This window comes from Mastacembelus armatus, chromosome 21 (assembly GCF_900324485.2).
Source record: "Mastacembelus armatus chromosome 21, fMasArm1.2, whole genome shotgun sequence".
Classification (NCBI taxonomy): Eukaryota; Metazoa; Chordata; class Actinopteri; order Synbranchiformes; family Mastacembelidae; genus Mastacembelus; species Mastacembelus armatus.
The window spans coordinates 6,407,402-6,426,896 of record NC_046653.1 but is presented as its reverse complement, the minus strand read 5'-3'; the positions used below and the strand labels follow the sequence as shown (position 1 = coordinate 6,426,896).

General features: G+C 40.2%; 1 protein-coding gene across 2 annotated transcripts in view; it reads right to left on the bottom strand.

The window, feature by feature from the left end:
- The window catches only part of slc39a10 (solute carrier family 39 member 10), a 30,887-nt gene extending 14,150 nt beyond the window's left edge, over window positions 1-16,737 (bottom strand). Inside the window, exons 1-4 of one of the 2 annotated variants that reach the window (XM_026294765.2) lie at window positions 16,601-16,737; window positions 9,199-9,278; window positions 5,030-6,181; window positions 4,504-4,681 (exon numbers count right to left, since the gene is read on the bottom strand). In XM_026294765.2, the coding sequence (XP_026150550.1) occupies window positions 4,504-4,681; window positions 5,030-6,160 (1,309 nt within the window). In that variant the 5' untranslated portion in view covers window positions 6,161-6,181; window positions 9,199-9,278; window positions 16,601-16,737. Of the gene's footprint in view, window positions 1-4,503; window positions 4,682-5,029; window positions 6,182-9,198; window positions 9,279-9,365; window positions 9,912-16,600 lie in introns of those variants that run through there. The other variant, XM_026294766.2, reaches the window with a different exon arrangement.
- Between the last annotated feature and the right edge of the window lie 2,758 nt (window positions 16,738-19,495).

Sequence of the window (19,495 nt, the reverse complement as noted above, 5' to 3'; positions counted from 1 at the left end):
TTTGAGGTTGGAAATAATTTGCTCTTCTTCACATTAAAAAGGAAAGCATTCGATTATTACTAGCTATTACAATTTTCACCCAGCTACTGAACACTAATAGAGCTTAACTCACACAAAACAAAAGGCCCAAAGCTGAGACCAAGCCAGAGAGAAAAATGACTAACAACAGTATAACCACAGCAGCAGACACACACCTCCTCAGATAATCGGCCCCAGGTGGTGTTGCTTGTAAAGAGATGATCTAACACACAGCTTCCTGACAGAGTGGTCTTTAGAGAGGCTGAATCAAGCTCTGACTGTCCCATTACCCAGCTGCAGGATTAAAAACATTACCAAAATACAGGCTCTCCCCTGGCAGCAGTCTCTGAACTCAGGGAACAGGCAGCTGGATTTCCTGGGGGAAATGTGGTAATGTGCAGAGACAGACAGACTGATGTGTAGGTGCTGTTTACACAGCCATTTGTTGTCAGCTTCTGGCTTTTGTTGCAGGTTTACATGTGTCCTCTGAAACAAGGAGGTATTTGGTGTTTAGTTGATGGTGGTGGTAGGATATGATTCACATCATGTCCATACTGATCAAACCAACTGGGGTCCTCATGTCCTGTATGGAAGCATGTGCATTTGTTATGGTTCTCCAATCATGTATTCAGGCTATGTCCCATCTTGTCACTTGTCTGTATGTGTTGCATTTACTAGAAGTTATGCAATTAAAATTTTGGGGCTTCTTTAAAGGTCCAAGACAGGTCTAATATATCTCACTCATTGAATTAGTCATGACCTCCCCACCAGCTCGCAAATGCAACACACATTTAGGACTTGTGTTTCTGTCTGAAGAATCCAGAAACAACATAAGGACATCAGGTATTTGTACTTTAGTCAATGTAAAACAAAAAAGCAAAAAAAAAAAAAACTAAAGTACCAGTAATGTTTTTGGCACATAACACAGAACACAAATCTGAAAGAGAAGAAGAAAGGTTAGAGATATTTTTTGGTACTAAACCATTTTTGATACTGATACATAGACTAAAGGAATTCTCCCAACTTTACATGTAGAGCTATAAAGTGTTAATCAACCGATTAGTTAATCAAGTGACATGTTGTGGAGAAAGATCCTTCATACTCACGCAGCTCATCTACTTCTCTATCTCATTACTTTTATACAGGTGTGGTTTTGTGTGTGTGGACACAGAGATGGGCAGGGGGTGAAGCAGTGAAACAGAAACTAGTGAGGAGAAGGAGACCCACTGGTCTGTGTATTCTCTCCAATAATGCATTTCCTGTGAGCCACAGTGCAGAAGAATGGCCCAGGGTGTCACTTAGACTCTCCTAATTGGCACAGTGCAAAAAGAGAGGGGAGTGGGGACTAGACAGAAACCAACTGCAAATTTTCTGAGCTCTCCCATGGCTGCCGGCAGGAGGCAAATGAGAGGTACCTCCATGTGGTGCGGGGATGTCTGTGGTTGAGTCTTGGTGCACTACTGCAGAAAATATAGTGCCTCGAGTTTTCCACTAATGAGGAACCATTCCTGCCCTTTTGACATGTTTGTGCTGTCTTCCTCATGGTCATTACCATTTTTATGACTGCTTTTAGTGGTGGCGCTTTGCTGCCTGAGGCACGTCTAATACAGGTGTCTCCAGAGAGCCATGTGTTTAATAATTAAAGATTTAAGAGGGAATTCAGGGAATTCATCCAATAGTTGAACTTAAATATCTGCTGCTTTGACATATCCCAAGTACAAAACTGAAGGGTTCATATAAGCAACCAACACAAGATTTTTAAGTCATAAAAACAGCATGTTGTACCTGGAATTAAAAATAAATCCAGGTAGTGCAGAACATCGTGTGACCTCACACCTGTCCTTCTGTCCATTGTCTACAGTGACAGCTCCTCCCTTTCTCACCTACTTTGCATCATTTAAATGAAGAATCAAATCCAATTACACTGCAGGCATAACACAGAGCATGAGAACAAATGCATTTAACAATGCAGCGAATGCAGCACGGTCAGATTGTTTATTATACAGGTTAATTCCAGGAGTGGCTCACACACACAAACACACACACCTACAAAAGACTCCTAGGAAGCAGCCCTGAAGATTTGCAGCCTGTTGTGTGGTTGGTTCTTTTGTTGAGCAGAACGTGTGACTACTGGTCCTGGTTTAATTTGCAGCAAGTGTTTATGGCTTTACAAGTTTGATTTCCCAACCTGTAACTCATTAACTTTAAAACACTGCAATTTTATCATTTGAATTCTCATAGGCCTTGAACACTGTGAGGTCCCACAGCAGGGCTTAATGACTTTCATTCTCTACAGCTCATCTTTGAGCCTCTTTCATTTCTGGCCTTTCTTTTGGAAATACTGTTCATTCACATATTGGACAAAAATACAAAAACACTTTTTTAACAGAGTTTTTGTGATTTCAAAATTGTTCACTGCCATGGCAACTGAAAGATTCAATAACAAGGGCACAAAAAGTCATACAGGCTGTTCCCCACACAAACCAAGAGTGCTGCAGTTAGGTGAGTGAATGATCTGGATTCAGAGCCTCTATGTACATGATGTACTGTATTAAGGACAGCTGGATGTGATATGGCAAATTGGCTGTCCATTCACTCAAACATTAACGTTCTCCTGGTGAATATGCCAAAAAAAGATACTTTCTTCCCGGGTGACACGCAGCACTGTGCCTGTGTCGTAGGTGGAACCTGGCTGACATTTCCACACTGTACTCAGCTCTTAATACACTCACTGGCACAACTCCGCTTCCACAAATTTAGAGGCAATTGAAGGCAAAGTGTCTGTCTGAACCAAGAGCTGTGCTGGTTTTTCTATTTGCCAACTGCACTTACATCTGCAGCTGAGATTCAAGGGGACTGTATTTAACTGCAGTTTAATTGACAGGACACAGGACAAAGAAACAGACATATAAGCTGCCATTAGGAGCTTTAGAGCAGCTCAGAATTTGATAAGTGAAAGATTGACCCTCTGTCCTGCTGCTGCGTCTATCAATGAGTAGGTTGATGGTCACAGACCACTCCTATAAAGCTGCAAAATGGCTATACTGAAAGACTGGTCACTCTAAGAAATGTCCCAGAAATGTATAACTATGAATACAAAGCAGGATTTTCTAAAAAAAATAAAAAATGCATGCCAGTTTTGAAAAACCTTTTTGGGGAATGAATTAAGGTTAAATAAATGTTATTCTACTGAGATAAATCTGTGGGCGTGTGGTTGCATATGTGGCATCAAGACGAAAGGACGAACAGGTCAAAAAACTCTTCTACTGTGAGGCTGAAGCAGAGAAATGCCTGCCCTCTCCCATTTAGCCACATCAGAAACTGTTCTTTCTTCATCTGTAAATAAAAGTTAATTAACATTGGTAGTGTGCAAATACAAGAAGCTTGAGAGTAGTTGGAACAGCCTATAACCTATCTCTGGATTTTGGGGTCTCTGATTTGCTCTCACATTACTTTAAGAAACCTGCACTGAGTCTCAATATGCTATTTTTTTAACAATTTTTTTTTAAGTGTTCAAGTTACTCTGATGAGCGTTCACTGTCACTCTGGATCAAAGAAAATGAGAAAAAAAGTCTTTGCCCACAGAGGTACTGCCCTATCAGTGTACTAAAAATGAGAAAAGATGGCACAGACAGTAGTGTGAATACCCGGGTGACAGTGATAATCAATTCTTGATTCACCTAAATTATTATCATCACTATATAAGTCCAGCTAGATTAGGTCAAATAAACATTCTATTATGCAGCTCTGCCCCTCCTACCCAAGAGAAGAGCTCCCGGTTAGACAAGCTGATAGCATCACATTGTAAACACAGTGTTTTATGGTGATGTCCCTGTGGTTTCTTGCTTGTGAAGATGGCTATTTTCTCTGGCTGATGGCTTTAGATAAAGAAAATAACTTACAGTGGACTTTCTTCACACATCCTTATCATTACATTAGTTGTTGCTCTAAAACTAGTTTTGCTGTGAATTAAGTCATTATTTCAGTAGTATATAATTCAATTTAACACCTTCTAAAGGTGTTATTTTTTTCCCTGACTTTGTCTAATGTCTTTTGTTTGAGGTACAGTCACTATCTGACATACACTCACAGTCATGACAATATCATTGTATTGTTGGCTTCTAAATATAAAACACTGATCAGCTGAACAAACATGTTGGGTAGATTTTCACCTGAATAAGGTCAGAAGGTATTATTACTTAATCCACTGTTATAAAGTTCACTGTGATTCTGTTTGACAAAAATATCAAAGAGGAAATATCACAGGCTGCATGCAAACCTCAAAGCTCTTAACCGCCATCATATTCTCACTGTAAAACAAAAGAATATCTAAAACTACTTAACAGGCACAATGTGGTTTTTAGCTGACTGAAGTGCAGTGAGTTATCAGGTATGTTAGAGACTGGCCTCTAACCAGTGTTTAGGTTGACGCTCGCTGAAATTATTGTTACTTTTGACAACATGAATAAGACACATGGCTCTTACCGGAACTGACGGGCTCCAAGGCTTCCTGCTCAACATCCATCTGGTGGTAGTGGCGGATGCAGACACGGCTATCTATCTGATAAAGCAGGGCTGGACACAGGTAGGTGAACTGCCAGGGGGAGATGAGCGATTCAGGACTCAGGCCATAGTAGCTAAGGAGCTGGGTCAGGTTCAAACACTGAAGAAGGAAACAACAAAAAAAAAAAAACTATGAAGAAAAGAAACTACTGACAGTATAGCAACTTATGCTGAAAGCAATACGCCTCTGAAAATCTATGGAATACCAAACATTGTACCCCACTAAATGTGAAACATAACTTTAAGGACACAGATGAATTGAGAAGTGTTTAGGACTTACTATCAGGGGGATAGAAAAATAGACTGGTAGTTACAGGGACAGTGCAAATACTTTTTTTTCTCTCCAAAATGTTGGTATCATGCAACATGGTGTCAGATATGAATAACCATACATGATTGTTGTCATGATAACAGCCATCATGAAGTAAAAAAAAAAAAAAAATCCTACCTCCTCATGCTGATGTGACAATCCACCTGGATGTCCTGAAAGAAGGGGGACTGGCAAAGTGGGGATGGGCAGCCCTCCTGGAGCTTCTCTCTTATTTTTTTGGGGATAGCTGTGACCATGCCTGTGATCATGGTCGTGACTGTGTTCATGCTCATGATCATGATCATCCTGTGAAGGTGTGAGAGAAGAAAGGGTTCTGTTCCTCTCTCGCTGTCCTCTAACCCTTGCTGGCTTTCTGGGTTTCTTGGGCTGGCTTTCTGTGGGGACAGAATAGGACTGTAGATCCTTAGGGTTCGGGGATGGCTCAGAGTGGGCAGTAGGAACTGGTTCCTGGTTGATGGGAGGAATGTCTGTGCCAGTCTGTATTTGATGGACATGACTGTGATCACCGTGGTCACTGTGAGGCTGAGAAGACAGGTCCTGGTGGTTAGACTCCACCTGTACCTGTTTGTGCTCTTTGTCATGTGCATGATTTTGTTCATGATCATGTTTGTGATCGTGATCATGTGAGTCCTGTGCATGGCCAACAGCATATTTACGGGTGGGTACCTTGGTGGGATCATGACTGTGTTCTTCATCATAATCATGATCATGGCTGGTAGAAGTGGTCTGACTGCATGGTGTCGGAGCTCGTTCTGTGTGTGGATGATGAGAGTCGGATTTGTGGTGTGGATGACCATGGCTGTGACCATGATCATGGTCATCGCTGGTAGATGAATGTGAGTGAAGCCCCTCCTGCATATCTAGCAAGTCCAGGTGGGCTACATGGTCGTGACCCAGATCCTCATGATCAAAATCTACCACCTTCACTTCACCCAGACCCAAGCTAAACAACAGACTCTGAAATCCCTGGAAATCTAGCCGGTCCTTCTGCCCATAGCGCCTGAACAGCTGCTGGATGTAAAAGCGCTGTTCCTCTTCCAGAGCGTTTCCTTGGGGTTTCTTGGACTCCGGAGACACAGTGGCTCCTTTCACATATGAAGCTTCAGAAATCTGCAGGTCATTGTGGGAGTCAGCATGGTGATGTCCACTGTGCTGATGGCTGTGTCCTGTGTGGCAGTGGTTGCACTGGTGGAAGAGAAAGGTCAGCACACACAGGAAACAGAACTTGGTGTGCATGTGGACTCGCATTGTCACCTTACTTCTGGACCCCTGCAGAAACAGGACAGTGACAGCATCAGAGCAACCAAGTAAGACGCTTTATGATGTGAGTTTCTGTTTCTGACTAGCAATCCACAGATGTCACACAGAGCTGCTGGCCTCATCATGTAAGGCTCAAGACTGAAACAGGCTTCTGGATTTTTTTTTCCCTCAAATGTCAGTCAGGCAGACTTTCAAGACTATTTGAGTAAAAAAAAAAAACTGACTAATATTTATAAAAGTATATAAGTCTTTAGTGTCACAGTCACATTCTCAACAGATGTATCACACTGAAAATCTCTTCACCCAGTTTTAAGAACACAATGACCAGGGGCTGTGTTATTTTCAGATGTTTGGATTGTTAAATGACAGCAGCAACAGTAACTCATAACGCTTTGTAATTGAGGCACACATGGTAAGAAGGCCAACCTAGAATACCACCATAAAACAAAGAATTTTTGCACTGAAAGTATAAGTTTGCAAAAAGTTATATTGTTAAAAAGGTTATTTGAAAAAGGTAACAATAATTCCATCAACTCAGTGTAACTGCATTTAACTGTTAATATTGGAGCACTGTATCAACAAAGATGAACAGAAAGTACAAGAAAAGAAATCAGTAGTGTGACCTGGATTCATTAAGTCACTGATCAATATTCACTGTGAAAATCTCAGTCAGGGTTTATCAATGATACATGACACACTGACATCTAACAGTGTAGGAGGGTCAGCAGCAGTTCACATGATCAAAACAGAAATAAAAGAAGGAAGAATTAGGATAATAACCTCTCACATGCACATAAACACACCATTCAAACCACCTAAACTGCTACCTTAGCTTAAAATAACAGATGTACTAACTAAAACACAGAGCCTTCTGGAGCACAATAAACTCTGTACTGAGAATAGTGTAACAAATTGCTTGTTTTCCTCCACTCTAGAAAGCCTGAAGCAGCAATATCATTCCAGTCAAATGATCCTCATGAGGTCTCTTGTGAAGCCCGTGGGTGGTTGATGAGTGAGGGGTGGGTGTGGAGAGGAGTAAAGGGAGGTCAGATGAGGAACGTTGCTGGATGGTAAGATGGCGCAAACAAAGATCAGACACATAAACACACACAGACAAAGGCCTTTGGCATCCAGCTTGTTAGTAAAGTTTCTACTGACTTTACAGCATGCACACATGAGAGACTAGACTTGTGTTGTGCAGACAACAAATACTGGGCTAGATGTTCAAAACAAACAGGGTGATAGATCCTCCTCATGAGGACGCAAGTGACTCACTTGCGTTATCGGACCTGCTCCGATCATTGTTCCACACAGACTAATCACTGTCGCACAATCCATTTCCGAGAGTGAAACCGTCCGTAAAAGGCAGAAGATGTCCAAAGTTTGGGATCATTTCAAACTTAAAAAAGATGACAACACGGTGCAATGTGTGTATTGTAAAGTAGAAATGGCGAACCACAACAACACTTCGTCAATGCTTCAACATCTGAGTAGTAAGCATCTGGTTGTGAACGAGACCGGCACTCAAGGTAACGTCATTTCAAGGTAACATGTAGTTTCTGTCATGCATTACACAATAGTATTATTGTTTAAAAACGCGAAAGTCTATTTTATCCGATTACTCGAGTAATCACTGAAATATTCGGTAGAATACTCATTGGAGTTGATCAATGATCAATATAGCTATTGATAACGATCAATAGCTGCAGCCCTATTGCACACTGAACATCATAAACATACTGATTTTATTTTGATGTCCCCAAGAAGTAAGAAATTTCCAGGCAAAACTTGAGGGGAAACGATACAGAAAAATAAGTTTAAGATCACTTAAACAATATTACACAAGCTGCTCACTCTAAGACCGAACATACTTGCAACACAAAACAAGACAATAACAACAATCTATATCAACAACTATCTAGCCATCAAAAATATTTTAATCCCTATGTAGTGTGCATCCCATGAAAGTACTCAGAGAATATAATTAGAAAAATAAAGACAAAGTCCTCGTTTATTGAGTCTTGATCATTGTCTAGATGACAATCAATAGCTTATCAGCTAAGGACTATAAGCACGTTACGGAGTTCCTTCTTCACACATGACAACATCAAGAGCTTGCTAATTATCAGTATTAAAGTACTGGCTAGTGCAATGGGTCATTTAGTCAAAATCAAAATTCAGACAGATTAATGCTGTCACTGAAATCTGTGCACAATTTACAGAAAGCAAAATGAAAAGAGCCACAATGCATCCAACTTTTTCACTTTCACAGTGAGAGACAGGTGATAAAAAATGAACCACAATTCAGCTGCTTCCAAGGGCCTTAAATCTTGAAAACAATGACAGATCAATCTGGTTACTTCACACTGAATTCATTCTCATTTAGAATTACAGTGGGAAACTAGAAGCGAGGCTACTTACCGCAGCGTGCCCTTGACAGAGTGGTGTGTGAAATTAAGTTTGGCCAAGGAGTGAGTTATGGTGCTCTGACTTAAGGCTGCAGACGTTAAGTGTGGTTACAAGCCTACTTCACGGCTGTCGGCAAGGCAGTGTTTATAAACATGAGACAGCGGTGACCTATGAACCTCACAGCAGATAGGTTGGGGCAAAAGTAGGACATATTTTAAAGAGCACACCCTCTAAGCAGCAACACAGCTTGCTGTGTTTCCTTTGCAGAAAACAAGAGAATCTCTATTCACTATGAGAGTTTGTGTGTTAGATAAATCTTAAAAAAGGTAGGTAGTTAGTAATTTTATTTAAGTGCACCCAGATGTTTGTTTATTTACTCGTTCTGGGTTAATATGCATTATCAACTTTTTTTCTATATACAATGAAAATAAATTTGTTTAAATTTAGCTAATTGTGTTCTACAATATGTTTTACAACTGCTTGTTCCTATTAAAGGAATATAAATGCAGGAAACAGCAAGTTCTCTGAGTAGTCTGTGATGTAATCACAGTTTGGCCCTGCACAATATAAGTGAATAATCCAATCATCACACTGTGAGATAGAAGAACTTGACTCACCGTAGAATGTGTCCTGCTGCCTGGCCCCCAGTCCCACTGCTGCTGTATGAGGGGGGTTTCCAACACCTCTGAAACATGCACTGTATAAAAAAATAGAAGAGGAAAAACAAGTTTATGTAGACTCCCCCATACACCATCTAATATTCTACTAACAAGACTAAGGGTACCTTAAGAGAAGTGAGCTAAATGACCAACTTTTAGACTTCAGAAATTGTTGCGTTTGGATCCAAAGGGAGATTGCGGGAGTATATTATATGGTACACACTAGTGCTCAACACTTAACCAGTTTTGCATTCATGTTACAGTGAAGTTAAGCTGCACTGCTGGGGTTGACCTCCTGAATAAATCAATTTAGACCTCAGGAGTCTACGTGAATGAGCCAGCAGTGTCAACTGTAGTAAATGAGAGGTCATGACTGGCCAATCACTAACCTGTGGCTCGTTCACAGGAAGGTTTGCGAAGATATTGCATTTGTGAAGACGTTATCTCTATTGTGAAGCCTTGGGGTTGTTGCTGCTGGTGGAACACCAACAGCAACACAAAGCATGAAAATAAAGCAGAATTTGTGTACCTAATCAAAATCACAACTCAAAGCCCCATTTGAGTGTTAGTATTTGTGTAATTCAAGCATGAAAAATGTTTAGCCGAGGTGGTCAATCTTTGTTTCAGGCATGACGGTTTGCCTTCACTGTAATACACAGCAGGAAGCAGCCGCACTATGTCCAGTAATTAGTGACTGCACAAGTGACATGAAATACAAATCTAAAAAACTACACACAATTTGTACCTATCTTGTGTGACCTGTTAGAACATTGCTGGACTCATCAGTGAAGCCACAATACACCCTTTTCAGAGAAACAAGTCTGACTTGAATAGAACAGAAAGTCTGATCATTAGTGTCAGTAGTAGATCCTGTGATTTTCCGTCTATGAACAGTCAACATGTCTATTGTGGAAAAGACCTTTTGGAAAACACAATACCTTCAAATAGTCAGAGGTGCATTCAATAAGCAGTTAAGGTAACACAACAAATGACTTCACCTTGAATAACAATTAGTGGAATAAAAAAAATACATTCCTTTGTATCGCAAACAATCAAAATGTAGACAACTTAACAAAACTGTTGTAATCAGTGTGATGCTACTGACACTAAAACAGAAATCCAGATTTTAAAATAAAAGAAATTCATCTTTTGTTGTCAACCAACACTAATCATGATCTGACATCCGATATATTGTGGTGGCACCCCGCTATGAGCTATTAAACCTTGAAAGGGTTTGATCATCACTTAATAATGGGACCTTTATGCTTAAATCATCATAATCATGTTTTTTTTACATATATTTTTTTTAATCTCTTTTGTGTAAGGCTGCAGTACAAAGAATACTGTACTGTAACAATTACAGTTGTGGTTTTTACTACCCAGCAGTCAGCTTAAAACACTTGAATGAAAATTGTAAAGGTCATGAAATAGCATACAAAAAGCTGGAATCCTTTAGAAAAAGGGACAGTGAAGAATCTTAATGGTATATAATGATGGTGTACATGAACCATTGAACAATCTTTAAATAAACAGTAGTAAAACCTCTTTAAGGACTACTATTAGGTGATCTAGAAGTCGTTGTCAAGCTGAACAGCTGGAAAACTATATAAAACATAAATACATGTTATTTCTGTAATTTTGGAACCCCTTTTCTATACATTACTCCATCTCTGAAAAATATTTTCTTTGTCGTTTCCAACAGAAAACTTTTTATTTCTCAAGGGAAAAATCTCTCGGCCCTAAAGCTGCCTCATATGATTTTCACATGACCATACACATCTCATCTCATTATCAAGCCGGTGTCTGCAAGGAAAAAGAAAAAGGAAGGAAGAAAAAAAAACTATTCTGGTATTCAAGGAATGCCATCCAATCCCTCATGCTTATTGAAAAAATAATGTGTTTTGTTTTTGCCACTGGCCCTGACTGGATTTTTAACATATACTTACAAACATAATGCACTCTAAGCCTGGCAGACTTGAACTAAAACTAATAAAGCCACTGACCATCTCTGCATTAAAAAATATATATTCCACATTACCATTTTTATTTTAGAATTTCCCATAATATTTGGTGTAAGTTCAATAATGTTTTTACTAAAATCCTCAGAGAGTGTCTGTGTAGCTCTGCACCAGCAGCAACATGAGGACACTAAAATGTGCTTTGGGAATAGAGGTGATCGACATCTGAGACTGCCTGACACTTCACGCTGTGATACTACAAGAGAGTAGCCTGTTTGCTACAATACTGAAGGAGATATGTTCAAACTAGAAAACGTAATTATGTTGCTATTTTCTTTAAGGGAATTAGACAAAGCCATTGGCTAGCATCACTAATAACTATATTTGTGTGTTAGGTCAAGTGCTTTACTGTGGGTTTTTGCCAAGCATCACCATGTTATGAGCTTTATATGTGACGAAGCATTAAAAAGCAAGGTAGCTTTCAACGGCTACGACATTTACATCAGACACAATCAAGCTTCACTTTTTGATCCATACTGCTAAACCAGGGAGCTACACAACCAAAAGCTTGCACTAAGTGTGGAGTGAGGACACAATTTGTTCTTGAGATGGAAAAATAAAACAACAGAGAGGAGGTTTTCTTAGTAAGGCCTCGGGCACAATAGAGAGGGCAGATGCCAGCTGCCACATGGACCCAACTCTCAGCAGATGGTCTGTGAGAATCTTGGAGGACCAAATCTGCTGTCGTACTGGAATTCAGGAAAGTAAGCGAGAGATGTGACGCCTAAATTCAAATGACATCTCTTGCAGGCAATCGCTCAAGACATCTCACTGTTTACTGAGCATTCACTCAGGGGTGGTGAGGCTCTACAGTCAGACGTTCCAAATTAAAAAACTATTCCAGCATAGCCTAACTGTCCTCAATAAGCACAGGTAAGTATATACTTCATGTTTACTGACACAGGGCCTTCGTCATAATAATGGACAACCATCCACTACTGTGGCAAAACCCAGAAAAAAAACAGACATCAAGGTAGTCATTTTGACAGGTCAAACTAGCAATCCTCCTCAAGAGTAACTATTCTGTGGGATATCTAATAAGCTGTGTGGTAGGTCTGCTGCAAATCTCCTGACTCAACTACCAGCCAGAATCAGAGTAATGCAACAAGTCTGTATCTTTTACCAACCATGAGGCTGGTTGTAATTGTACTTGTTTCAGGATGAGTTGATCAGTGAGATGACAAATTAATGACCAAGTAAAGTCAAACACATGACCTCCTTAACTACAATGAAAAAGCTGCAAGAGAAAACTGTGAGAGATCAGTGTGGTGAGACAGGTGCGCGGATGATGCGCATGGCCTGGAAGCATGTTCATCATAGTGATAAAGAATTTAAGACCATAAGGCTATGCCTGACACAGACAAGTAAACAGAACAATCAACTGAATAACACACTACGCAGATGTAAAAGAAATAACACAATGGGCAAATATGGAGTGATGCTTACCTCTACTCAGACAAAAACCCAAACAGACATGAGTTCACACCAGACCAATATGAATTGAGTTGATGGCAGCACTAACATAAGTAACAGATTGAATGTTTTGAGGATTTTGAGTCCAGTGACTTAACTCATTTGTACAGGGAGGAGGGGAGCCACAGGGAGGGAATGTGTATGTCTGCGTGTTTGAGCAGTCAGGGAGCTGTGTCTTGGATTAACCACCTGACCAGCTACTCACAGTGCATGTGTGTTTGGACACGCATATAACTATCACGTTCTCCGTCGTAGTTTCCCTAAATTAGCAATGGAAAAAGTGTAAAATGTACCGAAGTACTCAACTACAGACTTATCACTAAACTCTCTGTTGATTAAAACTGTGGAATGTCCTTTAAAATACATCCTTGCTAAGTTTGCAGAGACAACTAATCCACCTAATGTGAGCACAGATCAGTCTTGTAGAATTAACCTGACAGAGGTATACACTCTGTCTCAACTTAGACATTGGTGGAAACAATACAGCTGTGCGTTAAACAGATGTGTAATATAGATAGTACTCAAATGATAAGTTGCAATGTTGCTGGCCCTACAGAAAAAAGGCTAAAAAAAAAATAAAAATAAAAATACTGAGGCAATGTCACTGGACTGGTGGTGAAATAAAGGAATATTGGCAGCTGTGGGCGGCCTCTGCTATTCTGAAATGACAGTGACAATGTGTAATGTGGAAATAGCTGGCAGCTTTTGAAGTACTCATCTATGCAATAAAGTGTCTAAACTTTGCTCTTAATCAAGGTCTTTATTGGGTTCATTATTGTTGGTTCCTGCTGCAGATTCTAAAGGTACAAAGGCTCTAGCAGTTTGCTAATCATGTACAGTGAGCCACATGCCTTGAAACATTTATTCTAATAACAAAATGACAGAATCACTTCTGCCTAGTCCATTAAGGTCAGAAATATCTGATGTCAATATAACCATCAAGACAACCTTATAGTACTGTTCAAAATGTTTCCATAAGAACTGTATTATTAACGGCAGGGGTGTTGGAATGGTGCTACATGTGGAGTGGATTGTTGACATTGTGAGCACTTAAACAAATACACCAGCCGCCTATGTTTACAGAATTTATATTAAACACCTGCAACAGGCAGCACAGTGACTTTCTCTGAGGGTTAGTACTATATGGTATTAAGGTGAGCTTACATAGGGGGAAAAAAAAAAGGTTGAACAAGCTCCACTGCTAATAAATGTTTTTTTTTTTGTTTGGGAGCAGCTCTAATCTAGGACTTATTTTTAACTATTTTTTACCTGTAAGACCTTGAGGACACAATCATGAAAGAGCAAGACAAAAGAAATAAAAGGTGTGGTTAAGAAAAATGTAGAATGAGGTCTGAACACTCACAGACTCATGGATGTTACAAATTGCCAAAGGCCAGTTTTAGTTAATTATATTGCAGGATAAAAGGTCTGTAAATAATATTCAGTCATAAACAAGAAGTATCATCAAAAGCATTTCTAGAATAATTTAGAGCCTGTTTAAATCCCATTAGTGCTTATGAGGTCTTTCTTGGATTTGATTGGATTGGATTGATTTCAGCATTAGTATGGCTCAGTATAAAGTCCTTTTACTGCAGCTTTGTCCTCTGTGGACCAGAAACAACAGAAATACTTTGATCTGTACACTATAAGTTTTAACACAAACTCCAAGCCAAGACACAATGCAGTTCTGTGTTCTTTGCATTTGCTTTCTTTGTATTCCAGTGTAATGAAAAAAAAAGTGCCAAACCATTCTGTAAACAGATACACAAGCCTGGGTTTTATGTCCACATATAGTAAGCCTACTTCAGATGTTAACAAGCAAAGCAGAGACCAAAACACTATTTCACCAATGGCATTCAGTAGGGAGTGCATATTTGATATGACAAAGTTGGTTCCATTGTAATACACTGAACAGATGAACTCATGAGACACCATCTGTAAGTGTTAGCTGAGTCCTTTCCAGTACAGCTCTGTGTTTCAGTCATACAACTATACAACCTGTGAACCGTGGATGTGTTTACCACATCACAAAAGCAACATTTATTTGCTGTGGCACAGTGAACATTTTAAAATACACAATGGAACAATAGAAGTCTACATAATAGCCTTATGCTATACTTTCAAGCTGTATGTTGCAATCATAAAGCAATACTTGTATGTAGCAACTGTAACTAAGGTTTGGTAAAGCAGCTTAACGCTTACAGGGGAACTCCACCAATATGACACATAAAGACTGGTTTACTATTCATGTGGACTACTATTAAAGTGTGGAAGCAGATGTATTTTCTATGGCTCTGTCACATCTGAGAATAGAACTCTGGTAAACTCGATGTTCAGGTTATTTCACAGAGTTTGACCCATATTGCAGGGTATAAATCAGGATGCTGGGCCACTGCATCTTAAACTTTGAACTTTATTTAATCTGTTATAAATTATTACATTTTCTTAAATGTACATTTGTATCGTGTATGGTGCACTCCACAGCCCTACACTACATAATAAACATTACTGATAATCATGTACTTGTTTGCACTGGAAGAACAGGTTATTTTATGTACATAAGACACATCAGTTTAGCTGTTAGCCAAAGATCCTTGTGTACTTTTACTTCAAACTTCTTTTACCCTAAGCATTTGTTTTCAATATTTGACCAGGGTTCATGAGATATAAAACCAGGATGTTCCACGCATAAAGTTAGCACTAGCCCCAACAATAACCGGGAATCTTGGTTAATTATGTGTTTAACCAGTGCACCTTTAAATCTGATGCTACGATGAACTCTTCCATAAGATCGGATGGCACAGTAATGCTCTAACTACCATCACCCACATTTCAGTGTCAATAATTAGGTCCTTTCTTGGAAGTTTTTGCATAACTTTCTGCCCCTGCAGGTTTAACCACTGGAAAACTAATTTAATACAATTAGGTAGTGGAGTCTATACTCAAATGAAAATGTAATTAAATTTATTCGTCAATACTGGAGACATACATGTCCTTGTAAGGGAAAACAAAAACTCGGTTGCGATCAGTCCTTATAGCTTCTCTGTGAACTCGCTGACTTTTCCACCTGAGCTGAATCGCAACCCGTGCAGGTGTACCCTGCCTCTCGCTCGGCTGGGATCGGTACCATACTGTGAGCATACCAGTAACTTATTGGTCACTCCGAGCAAACATCACTCGTGTGGACGCTATGTTGTGTTCATCAGCATTTGTCCTGAGAACTGTATTACAGTACGACCTTTGAAAATGTATCAGGAGGAACAATAGCAAGCGATCCTTCTTCACATACGGTCACCTTACAAGCGGAAGGTCGCGCAAATGCGGTGTCAGCCCACTGGGGAAGGGAGAAACGCAATCTCACATTAAAAATACAATTTTCCAAGTCAAACGCATCATATGTGTTGAGCTTGGTTATGGCTGGACACCGCACGTGGTGCGCATAAGGCAATAGCACGCGATCTTAACGTTATCGCTCGCGCTCATCCTCGACATGCGCCTTTAAGACAGTGTTTGAGCTCGAGAGACATATGTTACATGACCAGCACATAACTAACTGTGGTTAATATCAAAAGAGGTCGGAGATACAAGCCCAAAGCCAAACGGCTCACTTGCTGTGTGAGAGTCGGTCCTTTCGGACAGGCTAACGCTAACGCCAGCCTGAAAACGAAGGTAACAATTCAACAAGCTAACGTTAGCTAACAGACGACAGGAAACTAGCTTTCAGCCTCCGAGCAGCGCTGTAATATGGTATCTACGATTACATAGCAAATGTTAGCAGTGACTGGTAGCAGCTACACGTTAGAGCAAACGCTGCCCGGGTCCATGTTGTGGGAGTGAATGATAACGAATGGGTTTTTTTATAGAGTTACCTCACTCGAGTGCCGTGTGCATCTCCTCTCCGCTCGGTACAAAAAAGCCGTCAGGGTTACGTCGACGAACGAAACGCCCGTGACTCAGCAACGCTGCTACGAACTTTCCGTAGCCACAGCAACGGGAGGACTTACAGTCTGCGCCAACTGCGCAGCGCACTGAAGAAAGCACTGACGTCTCTTTCCGCCACTGTCTGGGCAGTCATATGACAGTATCCTCACCACCACTACATAAAACAACATAATTGTTACTCATATCCTCTTTCCTGTCGTTACAACACACCATTCCAGTATAGTAAAATGAGGTTCCATGGGTCTATGTCTCTGAGACTGTACTTTGTCCCGTTTGGTTTATAGGCTGACAGTAAATCACCTCTCTTTATATTAACATTGGCGCAAAATTAAAACATTTGATTTAAATATTTTGACCAGTTTCGTAAATGAGTTTGTCTAGTGTATATTCAAGACTTCACACCAAACCGTCAGGCAAATGGCCAAGGAAAAAAATGCAAATTCTCCATAAAGTGTATTACAATACTGAAAAACACAAAAAGGATAAAGGAGAATAAGCACTGCAATCCATCAAGCAGAATTTAAATTAAAATACACTAGATGCATTAAGTGTTTTTGTTTGTTTTTTACCAGGATTTTATAGCTGACAGTGTGCTGGAGCATTTGAAACAGCTGTCAAACTACATTGCTGAGCGATAATATTTCCCAGAAAACATGATTTGCCAGTTAAATTAATAAATAAATGTGACAGCTCTCATTTCAGAGAATGGTGACAAGATTAAAGTTTTGTAGGGAGGGTGATTGTGCCGTGTGCACTCATAACACTTCAGTAGTTTTATAATTCCAGCTAGACAGCCTTGTGGACTATTGTCAAATTTGAAAGCTTCAAGAATGCAAGGATTTTTAAAAAATAAAATCAAAATAAATTAGACTCAAATCATTTTTAGCTTTTGACACCCCATAACATTTCCAGCATACAGAATTTACAACCTCATTTACAGTTTACAACCTTGCAGCCCAACTATCAGGTGTTTTAATTTAAGTGTACAGGTAGGTGTTACTCCTGCTCGGCTCAATGCCTGTCACACCTCCACTGGTGCCTAATTCAGCTGGCTGCAGAGTCATCAGCTGGGGACCACCATTAACCGATGTTTCGCCCCTGACACTCCCTGCAGCCAAACCTTTAAGGGTTTCCAGCGCCTTCTCTCTTCAGGAGCTTGGGTGCTGCTTTTCTGATGGTGTGTTCCACTGATTCTCCTTCTCTGAAGAAATGGGTCCTTTGCTGGTTCTTTGTTGCACTTTCCTGGCATGCCTCCAGCCTCTTCCTCTCCACCAGCTCTGCTTGTTTCCTGAGCACCTGAACATGTTGGCACCTGTACTGGCCTGGGTCAGTGCTGTGATAGTGTAGAGATCTGCTCCTTGCAGAGCCTCTGATGGAGGTTGCAGGGAGAAGGCAGGGAGAGTGTCATAAGTTGCCCTGATTAGGTAACTGGCGCGGGCTTGTCGCAGTCTACAAAAATCTGCCCAGTTGATTACACGGCCTTTGACACCCTCCCATGTTGTCCTGACCCCCTGCTGTGCTTGGGCCACTTCTTTTCCCCTGAGTTCCTCCTGTTCCATCCATACAATCCCAGCCACAACAAAATCTTCCCTCTCTTTCCTGTTGGCTTTCGACCACAACCTGGGTGGATCACCCCATCCGAGGCCTACTCACCCCTGAAAAATCCTGCCTACTACTTCCTGGTGTTGCAGCCTACTCACTGGTGTCTTGACCTCTCCTTCTGCTCTCCACCTTCTTCACATCTTCACTCTGGCCTGCGTGTCCCTCACTGTTGGGTCGGAGGACTGTCTCTCAGCTTTATTACCAGCCTCACCTTCTCCTGCCTGTATCCAAGAGTGATGGATTTCAGGGGTAGATGAGAAAATATATTACTGCCCTGTGATTGTTTGCATGTGTAGACTTACAAGACTTACATAGGGGGAAAACATGTATAATCTATGAAGACTTAATGCAAGAGTGAGTAACAGTGACCACAAGTGGCCAGGAGTGGCAGTTATGACACAATGAATTTCATTTAATTTCCCCAAAATTTTGGGGGTAGGCTCACTGGTAGGTAATTACTGATTAAATTGTTGAATGTGACTGTGCATTCTGGACCTTAAGGATAGCATTTTGTCAAACAAACAAACAAAGCTTATTATTATTCCTTCAATTTTGGCTCAAAACCTGTTTTTTAACCAAACAGGAAAAGGTATAGTTAAAAACAGTTGCTTGGAGGAAAAATATTTGTCTACCATAGTTATTGTGTTATATTTGTAATAAAAGCAGTAAATTGTTCATATCTGTATATGTTATGGTTTTACAATAGTGCATGTCATATAACATATTGGCATGTTGTGCAAACCATGTGTCGCTTTTAAGAGTACACATAGAGAAAGTCAACAAAAAAATCTGTATCAGTTGCATGGTGGGATTTAAAGTTTTTAACATTAGCTTAGTTAAGCTACCACACAGCAGTTACAACATGAAGGAGACAGCCGGCTGGGCTAAAACCCGAGTACAAGCCATACTGAGAAGCTATTTGTATTTTCAGAAGTTCAATAGTTTGCTTTTCGATAAAACTGAACTCACATTTGTTTTGATATGGCACAGTGCAGTATCAGCACCTGCTGGATTCCAGCTGAAACAGCTGAAGAGGTTTGGACAGATAATGGGCCAAAATATTGGTTGTGTGAGAAATCACTCCCTATATAATCCCTCAGCCAGTGAGCAGTAAATTGAGATTTTACACACTTATGAGTCATTGTCATTTGTCAAGTGTTTAGAGTCACTACTTTTTGATTCCATTGTAAGAAATGTTTAGGGGCACTATAAACTGCATA